The following is a 16849-nucleotide window of genomic DNA, read 5'->3' as shown; positions in this document are numbered from 1 at the left end:
CTGATCTCCAAAATCAGGAATGGTCTTTAGGAATTACCACAGAACTTATTCCCATTTTCTTTTTCCTGTGTTTCATTTCATTTTTGTTTCTGTTATTCCCTTTTTCCAACTTCCTCGTTTAAAAGACTGAGGACAACCTTCTTGTTAAGAAATACCAGGATCCTCTTTCTCCCTGTTCTCCCTGCCAGTAATTGTGTTAGATTCTGACTAAGTGTTACAAGCATGACTGACTCTGTTTACACACCATTCTGTTTATCTCCATCTCTTCTGATAAAAGAAGATATTTAACACCAAACTATGTGCAAGATGACAATTCTACACTTGGTGCGTCATTTAAGAAACAACAAGAAGGTACTATGAATTTAGTAATACAAATTCATATTGTGATCATCTTAATAGCTTTTAGAATACTTTTAGGGGTGCCTGGGTGGCTCAGTCTGTTAAGTGTCTAACTCTTGATTTCAGCTCAGCAAATGAGTTAACAGTCCATGAGTTCGAGCCCTGCGTCAGGCTTTGTGCTGACAATGCAGAGCCTGCTTAGGATTCTCTCTCTCCCCCTGACTGCCCCTCCCCTACTTGCACTGTCTCTGCCTCTCAAAATAAATAAATAAACTTAAAAAAAAAAGAGTATTTTTATCAATTATATTACATACGTTAAACAATTATATATAATAAGTTACCTGCATCATATAATATATAGATTACAGATAATTTATTCTTGGGATAGCCAATGTTGGAAATTTATAAGAATTGGAAAAAATCTCTACTTATAACATGGAAAACCCACACAGATTCTTATACCACCTCAGAAAATCATTAAAATCAAGATTTATGGTAATTCTCTAGACCTGTCCTCAGTTTCTAGTATAAATGAAAGGATTCTGAGATGTAAAGCAAAATCTTAACAGAAAAGGAGAAAAGGACCCACGTGCACTTCTTTCCCCAGTAATTTGGGATTTCTGTTTACTGTAAGAAATTATGATAGTATGAACTCCCAAAATATAGTAATAGTTTTATTAACAGCCAATCAAAGTTATCATACACATCATTAGTGAGTAGTAATACATATGAAAATAAAGGTTGATGATTCTAAGCATCAGCTTCCACAATCATAATGGCCACACATACATGTACACATGCTCACAAGAGTTTCTACAAAGTAGGGTATGTGTTAATGACCACACAATTACCAACTGACTACAAGGATTCAGATAAAGTTAATTTGTTCTGCTAGAGAAGATGTTCCTATAAACCACTAACTCAAATATATAAGTGTCAGATTATCTCTAACTTGTGATTAAGCAGAATAAGGCACAACTGAGTATAAAGGGCATCACAGGGACTGACCTACTCTGTTTTGGTCCAATGTGAAATCAAAGACCTCATGTACTGGAATTGAGCTAAATGACCACCCAAATGAGCAGAGTCCATCAGAGCATTTAATAATACAATGATTTACAAGACACAGAAAGGGATAATATATATACATACATATGCACATATATACCCACACATGTATATACACATATGTACGTGTAAGTGAGAGAGAGTGAGAGAGAGAGAGAGAGAGAGAGAGAGAGAGCGCGCAAGCACGAACACACGAGCTCTTTTTCTGGCATCTTATTCAAATGTGTTTTGAGTCTATTTTTCCCAAAATTGTATCTGCTTATAACATTTTATTTTACAAGTTTTATAAAAGAAACGTTCTTTAAAAAGTATTAAAAGAAATACCTGAATTAGTCATTAAAATTCTGTCTCGAATTAACCTGTTATTTATTGCATTGCAAGTTTAAAAGCAACAAGTCTGACTTGTCTGAAAATTTTTATCTTCTTCTCAAGGTTCACAGCTTGCACAGGATGGGTTTATGATCACCCTTCATCTTAACACCCACTGCACAACTCTCAGTGGTCATGAGTCAGGAGGTAGAGACTGGCTTGCATCTGAGTCCTAGCTCTCTAACAGTCTAAGCACATTTGAATTAGGTTCTAATTATTCAGGCAACCCATGTTCACAACCACCAAATACAATATTCACCATGACACTGCCAACAGTGAAGCTGTACCAGAATCGCTGTTCTATAACCTTGGTATAAGTTAATGGATTTGTTTGTAGTGGTGATGAATAAACGAGAAGGGGGAAGGAAGGAGCAGCAATCTGCAGAGCCCTGGGTGTCATGGGTGCATTCAGTCTGGCAAAAATTTAAATCAGTAGAGTGCAACTCCACTCTATTCTATGGGTACAGTCTCTGTGTTTCAATTTTTTTTTTTTAACGTTTATTTATTTTTGAAACAGAGAGAGAGACAGACCATGAGCGGGGGAGGGGCAGAGAGAGAGGGAGACACAGAATCAGAAGCAGGCTCCAGGCTCTGAGCCATCAGCCCAGAGCCCGACACGGGGCTCGAACTCACGGACTGCGAGTTCGTGACCTGAGCTGAAGTCGGACGCTTAACCGACTGAGCCACCCAGGCGCCCCCAATCTCTGTGTTTCAAGAAGGCTATGACTGACACAGCATTAACACGTAAATGATAACTTTAAGAATGAATATACCTGCATTTCCTTAAATATTCAATAAGTATTTATAAGCATTTACTACCTGCCAGCTACTAGGAAAACTCTCAATTCCTGATCTCAAAGAGTTTACAGGTTAGCAATGGGAGTCAAAACCACCAAGAATTAAGGCAAAACAGTGTACAAAAGGGTAGTAGGGCAGAAAGAAATGCCCAACTCTGCCTGAAGGGGGCAGGACAGTCTTCAAAACAATCTCTTTAATGTTTATTTTTGACAGAGAGAGAGAGAGAGAGAGAGACAGAGTGTGAGCAGCGGAGGAGGACCGAAAGAGGGATACAGAATCTGAAGCAGGCTGCAGGCTCTGAGCTGTCACTAAAGAGCCTGATCCAGGGCTTGAACCCATGAACCATGAGATCATGACCTGAGCCGAAGTCGGACACTCAACCGACTGAGCCACCCAGGTGCCCCAGGTCAGTCTTCAAAAAGGAAACAGTACCTAGAAGGAAGAAGCAGTGAAGGGGAGGACATCCCACGGAGAGGGGAAATTTGTATAAAAGAAGTAAAGGAGAATATGGCATGTTTAACTGATCTGCATGGCCAAAAATAATGGTAATCTACTTCATAATAGTTCATTCATATGAAAAGACTTTATTACGGGGATTATGAAACTAATTATGAAACTAATAGGAAATTAACACTATTCTGTATCTGCCAATGATTATATATCTAACTGGTCTGTTTCTTAGTACCTACTGTAAGATGAACTAAATGTAGACACTAAGAGCAATTTCATGAGGAAATCTGTTTACGTGTAATTTCTGCTTTAGGTTTTAAGATTCTCATATGTGAATACGCTTTACTGCCTTGGAAATGAGGTGACCATATGGCCCAATGCTTAAGTATTAAGGCTTTGAAGTCCTGTGAAGTAGACAGGAGTCTAGGCTCTGCCATTAGCCTAGCCATGTGATCTTGAGAAAGTTGCATAAACTTCCTAAGCCTCAACTTCCTCATTTACAAAATGAAGATAATAATACCAGTTAACTCACAGTGCTATTTGTGAAGATTAAAGCAGTAATGCACAAAGAGCATTTAATCACAGTACTTGTAACATAGCAGGCAGTCAATGAATGACAGCAGCTACTACTGTTATGCTTTACAATGTTCACAAAAATTGTACCCCAAACTCATGTTCCTATTACGATTCTTAGGTATGCTACAGGAAAAATAAGGGATATTCTTTATAAAAATTGCTTGATATACTTAACACTGGTGCTATTGAAACTTTCAATATTACTTGGGTTTCAGTCTTTAAAAAGTGTTGAGATTGTGACTGAGAGCACAGTGTCAATAACTTCCTTATTCCTGTGATACCTTAAATAAATCTAAGAAAATTCTAAACTACATGCACTGCTCTTTGTTATTTCCTATATTGTTATACTGGGGGAAGGGACTTTAAAGGAGAATGAAAAACACACACGTAAGCACCCAGAGACCTGGGGTCTGGCCAGGTTTTGTTGTTATTTAACTGTAAGATCTCGGAAGAATCACCTATTCATAAAAACTCTTCACTTGCTCACATGAAAAATAATGATTTGGAATAGAAGAGTCTTCTCTTCAAAGGTTTGTATTCTGAGATGAGGATAGGGAGGTAGGAATGGAGAGTAAGTGTTTACTGGGCACCGATTTTCATCCAGGCTGAGAAGGTTCTAGAAATGGGTACTGGTGGTGGTTGCACAGCAGTGTGAATACAACTGATGCCAAACATTACACTTAAAGATGGTTAAAATAATGAATCTTATGTGTATTTTATAGCAATAAAAAATATTTTAAAAGAATTTTTAAGTTTGTGCCTGTATCCCAGCAAGCCATTCACTCACCCATTCAGTCAGTCATCAAATATTTATCGAGAGCTCATCATGAAACAAGCACTGTGATGGAGACACCAAGAACAAGACTTAGAGCTGAGCAGGAAGACACATACACAGACATGTATCCAAGTAAGTGCCATGAACCATCGGACACTTTATACAGGAGAATGGAGTGCAAGTTATAAAAGCAGAAGTCCATTTTACCTGAGGTGATCAGAAAAGTCCGCATAAAAGGGAGAACCCATAAGCTGAGTCTTAAAAGAACACATGTATTCACCATGTGGAAGAGATCATAGCCAGCAGGATTCTTTCTCCCATACTTAACTTTAAATCTTCACGACTAGAGAACAATTCTCTGACAAGAAAACACTGAAACTATCTCTCAAGTGATCCAAGATAGTTAAAAGTTCAAATTTAGTAATCCCTTCTTCTTCATTACCAAGAAGGATAGAGAAATAGAGAGAGAGAGACAGAGACAGAGACAGAGACAGAGAAAGAGACAGAAGAGAAAGGAAAGGTAGGGAGGGGTGGGGAAGAGAGAAAAAGGAAGGGAGTGAAAAGAAGAGAACAGAATCATTATATTAATATTCCCACAAACCAAACCAACACTAGAATCACAGTAAAAGCTAAACTTCCTTGGGTATTCATTGTTCACTTAGGTAGATATTAATGGGAAAAAAGCATGTCATCTAAAAGACTCAGTGCTATTTATTTAAAAAGGAGAAGGACAGCATAATGGGCCTTATAATAGCACTAAGACAAGGTACTATTTGAGCAATTTGCCTAGAGAAACAGAATGACTCATTTAGGGCACCATTAAATAAGTGATTATATCAGAGCAGCAGAGGGCACCCTAGAAAGGTTCAAGTCCCTTCAGATGTGAGAGCAATTTACTTTCACAGAGGACCTTTGCTTTCTCTGGGAACTGGGACTATAAACAAACTTATGTTTCCATTATCTTGTTTTTAATTTTATCAAAAGTTCTTTGGTTTAAAATAAACTGACCCTCTAAAGCCCTTGAAATTCTAACTGTATTAAAAACAAAGAAATGGACCAGTAAAATTTCAATACTATGAAATGCCAGAAAAAAAAAAGGAGGGGGGTGGGTGGATGGAAGTACACAGAATGAGGAGAAAGGAGGGGGGTGGGTGGATGGAAATACACAGAATGAGGAGAAATTTTCCCCCAAATTAAAATTTTTAATTTAGTGTCAGTCAATAAAACACTACCAAAAAGAAATAAAAACAAAGGCTTAGGACCTAGGAATGACCATTACCAACATTTATTAACTTGTATTAGTAGCTCTGTAAGGAAAGATAACCCTTTAAGACATGGGAGAAAACAAAAGAGTTATCCACGAATGTTGAGAAAGGCTGTGGATCCCAATCAGGAACTGCAGTGAGTACAATGCATACATTTTTGTTAGGTATCTCGGCTCAGATCAAGATTACATGGGACCACGAAAATGTAAGCATGATTAAAAGTGACTATGTCATATACACCCTTCATTTTATATGTGGCGAGAAGAAGCCAGAAAGGGAAATGACATGTCAGGGGTCACCCAGCAACAATGGACACAGCCTACCTTCTAGTGTCAGTTCAGAGGTCTACCTTAACTCATCGGATTTGCTATTAGTCTTTTCTATGAACAGCTATTAGCCCACATATATAAATCAGGTTTCTTTTAAAGAAAAACAATATAAAATAAAAGGGGTAAAGAGTAACATACTGAAGCAGCATGGGGCAATAACAGGAACAGGATCCAGAGAGCTTGAGTAGACATACTATTTCTGCCACCAACGAAGCCAGTGATGGGATTAAGTCATTTACTTGCTGTTAGCCTTAATTTATCTGAGTACTGCTAAAATATTAAGTACATATTTAAGTAGAACCATTATTTCAAATAAAAGCTTAGTATACATGAAGAAAAACATGGAGCTGCTCTGACTGAAGTCAAAATGGTAGCCCAGAGTCCTGCCCCGCATACCTCCAACAGACACCTAGGCTATTCAATGTACTACTTAAAACTCAAACTACTGGAGCAGGTCAGTGGAGGCCATACTCTTAAATGTCATGAACCAAGAAAAGTCCAAAAAGATTTTGAAGGATTGACTTTGTCGAGAAATGATGATTCTTAAAATCATCATTATATTTCATAAATAAAAAGACAATCCAAAGCAAAAACAATAGAATGTTCTACCAAAGTAAATAAATGCAGCTTTGCTATGTGAAACTATCAGTGGCTAGAAAAAAAAGATAATTATAGACCAAAAGATTAGAAAATCACTCCAGACCATCTCTCAGGTCTACTCATGTTCTAAAGTTATACAACTCCTATTTCTTTGCATCCTATGTCCTCAAAGAACTAACTGAGACCACCTGAGGTATCCAAAGAACTGTTTTCTAAGACTACTATTTGTTAAGCAAATAAGTAAAGTGTCCCAGGGTCACTAAAGTTAAAAAAAAAAAAAAAGCAATAAAAACTAGAGAAAAATTAAGCTAAAGTTTACTAGTATAAAACTTCACACTCATAGGGCATTTTAGTTATTTTAATAGAACTTTCCCCACACCTAAAAAATAACAACTACCAAAGCATGTGTAATATACTCAAGCAACACCTAACTTTCCATTGTTTAAGTGCCTGTGAGCTATTTCCTACTCTTTATTCCTTCATAGTCATTGTTCAGTTTTATCAACCTCATACTTCTGTTTAATAAATTCTACTTTCTTTTCAAAAGCAGCATAGCACAGAGATATTTCCGGGGATCTATTTCTTCAAGTTTCAGCACTGTTGTTCTTTTCTTTACACTTCTGCATAATCACTGCAGACACTGGAGGTTAGTACAAGCACGTGTGACTATCAGAGTAACAGGAGGGAAGCTGAAGGAAGGGGTGAGGCTGCATTTCCAGGATTATGGAACCTCCCTGAACCTCAAGAGACATGTGGTCTATTGATCATTGCTACAACTGCTTGTTTCATCTCTTAGCTTAAAATTTCTAAGTTATAAGAACACACACATCCTGTCAAAGTAAAAAGTCCATTTTGCAGTTCAAATATTTCTCTGCTGAACAAAGTTTTGATACTCACAACACTTCCATACTCCAAATCATTAAGTACTGGGTTCCCAGAAAACCTCAAGAGTTCGAAGTTCATGTTTCTTTCCTACTCTTGGCACCGCACATAACATTTTCTAGGCAAGTCGTACATCTGTCTTTTAACAAAGAGTTGCATCAGAATGCTGAGAGGTCCATTCCGACTGGGTTTCACTGCACTCCATCTTTCAAGCAACTTTTCCTAGTAATATTTTCTATGTCGGAAGAGAGAACCACCAACCATCATTTATAAAACCGAAACCACACATTATCATTAAGCTTTCACCTTTTTGGGAAATAAAGACAAATCCATTAATTTTCACTTGAATGTTTTTTTTTGCCAGTTAAAAAAATACGTATTCTATCTTCTATGTTCCTCCTTGTATGGCATGGTATTTGCCAAATGGAGCACAAAACCAGGCACAAAGAGCCATGGGCATCTCCCTTTCTCACAAAGTCAGTGGCCTGCAGACTCTTCACAGAGCTCTGGCCAGGTGACATTACACGTCCTGGTACAGTAGGTCTGAGAAGACTACTTCCTCTCACCACTAAGGCATCGTCTAGATATCTTGCAGGCTGAGTAACTGAAAGATGCTCTAGCCTGAAGCTGAACAAAGGGCCTCAGAAGACAGAGCCACAAGTCACACAATGATTACATGGAAACATACTCAAGAGGGGATAAAATCTACTCTAACACTGACTCATCCATCATTTAAAGCACATGCACAAAGACAATAAGGAAATCTGGTAATTCACACCAGGCATTTCTTCTTAGACATCACAGAAGACAGGGCCATCACCCCTTTTTACACCGTCTCTCTAAATTAGATCTTCTGGTTCTATTTCCAAAGGGCACCTGAAAAGCCACGAGAATCTCCATCCTGCCGCTTTCATTTGAAAAGAAGCAGGGCACAAAAAGGTTGACCCAAGCTAACTCCTCAGGCTCCGACGGTCGGCCTGAACCTGCCACCGCTGCCAGCCCTTGCTGTCTCACGGGAACGCTGGAGGCCTGGCTACAAACAGCCGCTTGCCCCTCTGCTAGAATCACTCCTACAGGAGGCCTGCCGCCTCGGAGCACGCAGTCGAGGTCGTGAAAGGGAGGCAGTTCTACCACCCAGAGCGGGAGTGAAGCATACCCTCTGTCTACTGAGCACTTCTGGCCGAGCAGCAGAGCCATGGTGGCCACAGAGCCTCTTCTGTTTGTTTCCAGGATGAGCCTTACTGGTCAGACAGAAATGAGGTGTCTTCCTTTCTTGTCACATGCCAGGAAACAGATGATGAACATTTACGGGGGTAGAAAGTGGAAGGGTGGGCTGAGCTGGAGGAGTGCATTTTAGAGAACTGCCCCAATAGAAAAACCGAACTGACAGTGTTTCCAGCTTTAGGCTTAGGTCCCCGCTGGCACAGTACCAAATCCAAATGCATACACCAACTCCCAAAAAAATAAGAGGCACAAGAGGCAGGCCCACAGGTGAGAGCAACTTCTTATGACTTAAACCACTACAAGAGGTGAAGCACACATCGTCAACAACAACAACAAAAAAAAAAATTTTAGTAATATACACGAATATGTGTGAATCCACACAAAGGAAATACAGTAACCAAACTTTCTTTTGGCTCCAGATTACATCTTTCATTTCATAATTTTACATGCAGAAAAGAGAGCTTCTCAGTGAAATAAAGTAAGTTTAGTTTTATGATGAACATGCAATATTCATAAATATCAAATGCTTTTGTTAGATTTAAAGTTTTCTTCTTAAATTTAAATTTTTCCCACGACAGCCCCTAAGATGTAATTTCTATGCCGTGACAGTTCACGTCTGCATTTTAAAAGCATGTGCAGAATCCACCCCCTGATTTCGCAGTCAGGCCACACACACAATGGCTCTCGTTTTCGGGCATGTCTGAAGACAGAGTGATATTTAATACTGAATATAAACAGTCTTTTCATCTTACTCTGCAGAGTAATTGCTTCCCACTTCAGAACTATAAAATGAGTTATCATCTCTGACTTGCTCTCTAAGTGCTATGGCCAGCATGGAAAAAATGACAAAGAATATTATGGGCTTACTGAAGGGAGTCAGATCTTTGCTAACTGCCAAGAGGAAATCATGGCTAGTCAGGCATAGCACAGTGAGATATGGCATGAGAAATGACATACGTTACTGGGTCCTGGTTCTAGCAAATCATTTGTGCTCAATGACCTCAGAATGTAGAAGCTGAACCATTCTCAGTGTCCAACACACCAGATAAAAACTATAGCTGCACATGGATGGTGTTCACAACGGTACGTACATAAGCGATACTGTGCTGTCTGTTTATAGGATATACTAAAGGTACCCGATACGGAGTACTCTTCCCTAGCTTCTAGGAGTTGAAGTGAAGCAATCAGTGCTGTCAGAGTCATCTACTATGAAGTTGGGTCCACACAGCTGTCTGCCTGGTCAAAAGACGACAGAGTGTAAAATCCTGCCAAGCTTGGTCCACAAAGCCAACCTTCTCCCGTATTTAATAGGCACAAAATAGAATGGGAGAAGGTGGCGGGAGCAGTAGGGCAAAGGCCAGCAAACAAATTATCTTATGCATTTTTCATCCTGTATCACAGAGGAAAGAAATAATTGGAGAAAGTAAATGACAAGGACACATGGACTTATATCCAATTTGAACGTCATGATATACAGATAAATATAAAAATGCATATGGACAAGCAGAATATTTAAACCCCATTCAACGTTACCAACATTTTTTCTCATAAAAAATATCAATCCTTACCTTTGCTTGTCTTTTACTGGCTTCTCTTCTGGCTTCCCTTTCCTTCAGTCTTTTCTCCTACAAGAAGAAGGGGGAATTAGCAGCATATAAACTTTGATTACATGTAAATCAGACTACACATTCTTGACTTTTTTTTTTAAAGCCAACTGATACCTGGCATTCATTTTTCAATAAATACTTACTGAATGCCCTCGATGGGACTGGCATAAGTTATCATAATCATTAAGATGTGGAGACAGACCACAGTTCTACCACCTGCTAGCTGTGCAATCTGGGGCAACTTATTTGCATTTTGTAACTCTCATTTTCTCACTGAAACATGAAGATAACAGGAACACACATTTCCTAAAACTGGTGTTAAGAATTATATAAAATACTATACATAAGTGCTTAGCACAACGCCCAACGTATAACTGGTACACAATCAATGTCAGCTATTAGAATAAATAGGAAAAAAATGCATTCATGGTATTTCCCTTTTCCTCTATCTAAAGCAAAATCTATAAGGATATGAAATCTGTTCTTAGAAAAGTGGCTACATTTTCTCAAACAGATAACAGAAATTCATTCCTACAAAGCTTGTTATTTTATTATATTGTTTTATAATTGCTCCATTAGTTTTCCAATGATCGTAAGTAGGCACAAAACACAACACTGACATTTTTTAAAGTAAGGAAAAAATTAGTATGCACAATAAATTAGTATGCACAATATTAAAATTCAAAACAAAACAACCCGGCTAAAGTTGAAAATAGTTTTCTTTTAAATAAAAACAACCTCTTTTTCCCTTCAAAAACAAAGTGTTAAAATAATAAAAAGGCTCGTCTTGGGAAGCCTGAGTGGCTCAGTCGGTTAAGTGTCTGACTTTGGATCAGGTCATGATCCCACGGTTCATGAGTTCGAGCCCCATGTCGGCTCTGTGCTGACAGCTCGGAGCCTGGAGTCTGCTTCGGGGTCTGTGTCTCCCTCTCTCTCTCTGCCCCTCGCGTGCTCACATTCTGTCTCTGTCTACAAAACAGGCTACAAAATAGATGAAAGTAGCAAAATAATATTAAAGAAAAGGATTTACAACAACTAATCATCAGGCTTAGTTTGAGAGTTGGCTCTAGTTTGTGGATGCAAGTATCTGTAATACCATCCCTCTTCTCTCTTACACACACTTCAGTTCTATGTCCTACAAAAAGAAGTTTCTGGGTTTTTGAAGGTCACAGTGACTTTCAAGTGCTATGCTGCTCAAACTTATTTTAAAACTAAAGCTACATAAAATATAGGCGTGCAAAACATCAAATAACAAGAGTGATGAAACTGAACTTTTATAAAAACATATGCCCATTAACACACCATTATTACATTGTATTTCTTACAAACACTAATACCTCTGAATTAGACAGCAGTATACTAGGCATTTTACATATACTTTTTAAGCTATTTAAAAAAACTTTGCAAGTATTATTCTTTCCATTTTATAGATGAAAAAACTGAACCAAGGTGATTAAGTAACATCTGGGATCACGCAGCCAGCCAATGATGAAGCTTAGACTAAAACCAGGTCTAAGGAGCCAACATCTCACTCTCTCAACCCCAGGACACTTCCCCCCCTTCCCTCCTTCAATTCCAGCACACCTCTCCCCACTCTCCCCTCCATTAGAAAGCATACTTGTTTTGTGGATGCATAGTGTTTTTGTTTTATCAACATGTTTAAGACAAATATTCCATTTCTTTTTTTATTAATAATGGTCTGCTACCGTATGGGTCTTTTCATCCTAATAGCATTTTTTCCCCCCGATAGCATTTTGTGGACATTATCTAATTAATTTTTGCCAGTCTCTGTGCAGAGGGGGAAAAAGAAGATAATTAACCACATTTAACAGTCACACAAATTTTTGTTGTAATTATTCAGTAACTGGCCTTCTCCCAACGCATTAGAGGATCTGAAAATGGCACTTCAAAGTTCCAAACAATAACCTCAATATGTTCACATCGGAAAAACCCTTTCTATTCAAGTAAACATAATTTCCACTCTGGCCCTTTTCGTCTAGTCATTTTAATCTAGCAGAAAAGAACATATTGACAATTTTCCACTGCTAAGGAACTCCAGTATTACTTCATTATCGTCAAGGAAGGACATTATAAATTTCAAATTTTACCTGGCCATCAGAATTCACATGGGCATACAAAGGGGCTAATTTTTCCTTGTAACATTTCTACCACAAGTCCCAGATGCATGAGGGACATCCAAAACCTTTAAAATAGGGAGTGACCACGAGCAGGACATGGAGCTTAAGTATAAATAAAAAGAACTTTCAATACTCGGTGAAACATAAGGAAAATTAGAAAACTTTTCCTTCTTATCTTAAAAAGCTATTAGCACTCTACCTGAAAAGAGGCAGGAGTAAACAGCTGTCTTCAAACAGAGGAAAAAACAGAAAGTAGAATTTATGGTAATCCAAAATTTAGGAAATGGATATAAAAAGAAAGTACATTTTTTCCTTTACTAAGGCAGGAAAAAATTTCTTTTTAAAAATATATACATATGATTTATAGATGTTAAAAATGACAAGACAAAAAGATAAAGGTTGGAGTACAATGACTTTTATTTTAATAAAATAATTAAATTTTATTAGACTGAGCAATTGAGGTTCTCCCTCTCTCTTAATTTTTTGTGGTTCAAATGCTTCAAATCCTTTATTTTCCTATTTCATTTTTGAGGACACATTGGTAGCAAAAGCTATTTTATGCCACACAAAAATAAGGCAACATCTTATCTTTAGTCTTACCATCCTACAAATGATTAAATGTAAGAAGAGCGTGAAATTCAATAATAGAAACCAAATACACAAGGGATAGGAAAACAGAAAAATCACATTTCAAGGTACAAAACACCCTCTTTACAGATGTTATTATACCTCTTCTGGCTTCTCACAAACTATAGATCCCTAGCTTCCAGAAAAGCAAATACCATGAAGTATGAATTTCATCAGCAGACAGGACTACGTTATTTAAATCATTTCATTCTATGGCAATCTTGGAAATTCACAGATTTGGAAATACAACTCAGGAGCTAGTGGAAGCATAAGCTATTTGAATGAGTATCAGGTGACTGTGTCAGTTTGGTAAGGAATCAATTTCCCAGCTGTCAGAGAGAGCAGCAGGAAACATCTATCCTTCTTTCAGTATTACATGAACCTCTTTTTCAGGGAAGAAAATTGGCTCAACAGAAGTGAATAAAAGAATGATTACAAAGATTTCTGGCCCTGAAGACACCCCCTACCCTCCAACAACAAAATCCCAGTTAACCTAAATCCTTCCCAGGGACTCCAAACAAAGCAAGGTTCTCTGATCTGTTCCCTCTTCTGTATATAAATCTGTAACAACTCAACAAGGATATGAAGACAGGGAGAAAAGTAAGTATATCTGGAAACATCTGCTGAGCTACTATGTGCCAAGCCCCATGGTGGGCTTCTAAGAGTTGGCCAAACAGTCTAGTTCCCTTGGTCTTTTTAGTCTATGACCTGGCCTTGTCAGACACATTGATTACATTAGCACCAAGCTCCGCCCATGTTCCTTAACCACAATCTCCAGCCATTAACCATCAATCTAACAACCACCACCTCACCTCTCAAACATCATATGGTGTTTAAAAAAAAAAAAAATCGCATGATCCCACTTTATTTCAACAATAAAAAATAGAGATGATAAACAGCTCAAAGACTTGCCACGCAGTTGATGAGATCTATGCAATTTTGAGTATTTAAATGTCTTATTTTGGATGCTGAATATGAAGGAGGGCCCATGTATCAAGCTGCTGAACTGAGTATCACAAAATGGTATAAGCTCTCTGGAATATAAAGAGAAACCTCTCAGGCAGACATCTCTAAATCAGAAAGGTTCCACAGTAACGGGCTGGCTCCTTTTCTAAATAGATTTTTTTTTTTTAATGTTTATTTATTTTTGAGACAGAGAGAGCATGAACGGGGGAGGGTCAGAGAAAGAGGGAGACACAGAATCTGAAACAGGCTCTAAGCTCTGAGCTGTCAGCACAGAGCCCAATGCGGGGCTCGAACTCACGGACCGTGAGATCATGACCTGAGCCAAAGCCGGACACTTAACCGACTGAGCCACCCAGGCGCCCCAGGGCTCCTTTTTTATAGTACACTTTGTTGTGATGGTAGTAGGGTAGTAGGAAGGGCTGAAACTGGAAAAGGGATGGGGATATACAAAAAGAGGATCTCCTTTCCTCCCCTGAAAGTAAGCTTTATTCATTAAGTCCAATTTGGAATTAAGCACCAGATGTTTAGTCCCTTATTCTCATGATGACATTGCTGACAACAGTAAAATTTCTTAAGGTCATCTGAGCCAGACCAGTCTTCGACAAGGCCTTAGGCTCTTAGACTCACAATTACTTAAAAATGGACTCTGGTGCTAGGAATTATATAGATATTGAATGAACACTCAAGCAAAGACATTATTAGTACTGGGTCCTAAACTAAGCTACTAACCACCACGCTTACTTTATTCCTTAATGTATTTGACAACAATGGCCTTGCTCTGGAAACATGAACAATTTCCATTATTTGTCATTCCTTCCTCAAAATCCTCCACTCCTATTCTCACCCTTTCATTCACTGTTTCAGAGTTAGCTGTTGTAAGAGAATGCCTGATGGTTTAAGGTAGTTCAAACAGAACGAATAGTTAAAAAAAGTCTGTAGAATAACAAAGACCTTGGAGTAAGAGTCCCAGGCCTGCCATTTGTGACTCATGGGACCATGGAAAATTACTTGATCCTTCCTTCTAAGTCTATTTTATCATCTGTAATTTGAAGCTAGCTCACTTTTCTCAGAAGTTAACTGTTAGCACTAATTCAATAACACATGCAAAGCACAGCACTGCAGATGCCTGATTACTGCTCCCCTCCTTCCTGATATCATATACATTTATGTTTTAGATACGTGGACTCAATGGCAACTCAATTCCGTGTCAACAAAGACAAAAATGAAATAGACTTCCTGAAAAGTCCCTGGGGCGCCTGGGTGGCTCAGTTAAGCGTCTGACTTCAGCTCAGGTCATGATCTCGCAGTTTGTGAGTTCGAGCCCCGCGTCGGGCCCTGTGCTGACAGCTCAGAGCCTGGAGCCTGCTTCGAATTCTGTGTCTCCCTCTCTCTCTGCCCTCCCCCAACTCGCACTCTGCCTCTCTCAAAATATTAATAAACACTGAAAATAAATGAATAAATAAATGAATGAATAAATAAATAAATATAAATATAAATAGATAAATAACTAAATAAGTAATAAATAAAAGGTCCCATGGGGCGCCTGGGTGGCTCAGTCGGTTAAGCGTCCGACTTCAGCTCAGGTCACAATCTCGCGGTCCGTGAGTTCGAGCCCCACGTCAGGCTCTGGGCTGATGGCTCACAGCCTGGAGCCTGCTTCCGATTCTGTGTCTCCCTCTCTCTCTGCTCCTCCCCCGTTCATGCTCTGTCTCTCTCTCTATCTCAAAAATAAATAAAACGTTAAAAAAAAAAAAATTTAAAGGTCCCTTTAACTCTTTTCTAACCTTCCGTTCACGCTAGTAGTACCATCTTCACAAGCAGTCCAAGCCCCATCCTGGCACGGCTGTGTTATCTAAACCTATAATCCGAAACCGATAAAGCACTCAAAGCAAATTTCCAGGGAGTGAAAGAGAACTTCATGTTGTATTGCTTCTCTCCACTCCCAGCTGTTCTAGCGGATATTATCAGCCTAAATACAAGTTATCTTCCAGAGCTAAGAATGATGACACACACCACAAAGCAGATTTTCACTCCATTCAAGTAAAAGACGTCTTTCACTGACGTGATCCACAGCCCACCTTTGAGGGTTCTGACTGAATGGCAAGAAAACACGTTGCTTCCATGCAAATGTACTGGTTTTGCCTTTAGGGTATACTAGTTTACTAATGGCCTAATATGAAAAAATTATAGCTCCTGCTATAATCTTACTTCTGATGAGTGGTTTCAAAAGGTTCAACACAGAAAAGAGTAACAGGCCTAGTTAAGTACAGCTTCCTATGAGCCGCCAGGGAAAGGTGAGGATTGGAATGGTCTCAGAAAAAAAAAAAAAAAAAAGAAGACTCAGCAAAGATAAATAAGGCTGCCGACTCAGTGACCAGAGCAGTTACACAAGGTCCCCTGACGTCCACAGAGCGGGCAGCTCGGAGTTCCAGGAGCAGGAAGCTAAATTTACTCCCAGGGACACCGTACCAGCTCTTTTGTTTGTGTTATAAACTAGTTAAAATTCTTGTTGCTCAGCTTCTAAACCTTTAGGACAAAGAAGATATTTACTTGAGCCACAGTAGAAATTACAGAGCTTTCAGAGTTTGGTAGATGAAAATATGAGTCAAGAATTGGTCTGTCAGCATGAAGAGTGACAATGAACAGCAGAGTCCTGTACCACAGAGACTGGGAGCACGTTCAAAACCAGGGGCAGAGCTGGTAACTGTAAACAGCAGGAGCAAACAACTACTTCAAAATCATTAAGACAAAACCCACAGATATTAAATGTTACCCTTTTAAACCAGAATATAATCGTGAAACATTGTGAACATGCTGAAAGAACATTCCTAAATTA

The 16849-nt window shown here is 38.7% G+C and overlaps 1 protein-coding gene across 1 annotated transcript in view; it reads right to left on the bottom strand.

Annotated features, from left to right (window-relative positions):
• DDX10 (DEAD-box helicase 10) overlaps positions 1-16849 on the bottom strand; it is a 278111-nt gene that overhangs the window by 97248 nt on the left and 164014 nt on the right. Inside the window, exon 16 of the mRNA XM_058686692.1 lies at positions 10244-10300. Within this exon, the coding sequence (XP_058542675.1) occupies positions 10244-10300 (57 nt within the window). The remainder of the gene's footprint in view (positions 1-10243; positions 10301-16849) is intronic.

Source organism: Neofelis nebulosa, chromosome 10, assembly GCF_028018385.1.
Source record: "Neofelis nebulosa isolate mNeoNeb1 chromosome 10, mNeoNeb1.pri, whole genome shotgun sequence".
Lineage (NCBI taxonomy): Eukaryota > Metazoa > Chordata > Mammalia > Carnivora > Felidae > Neofelis > Neofelis nebulosa.
This window is presented reverse-complemented; position numbering and strand designations above follow the sequence as displayed.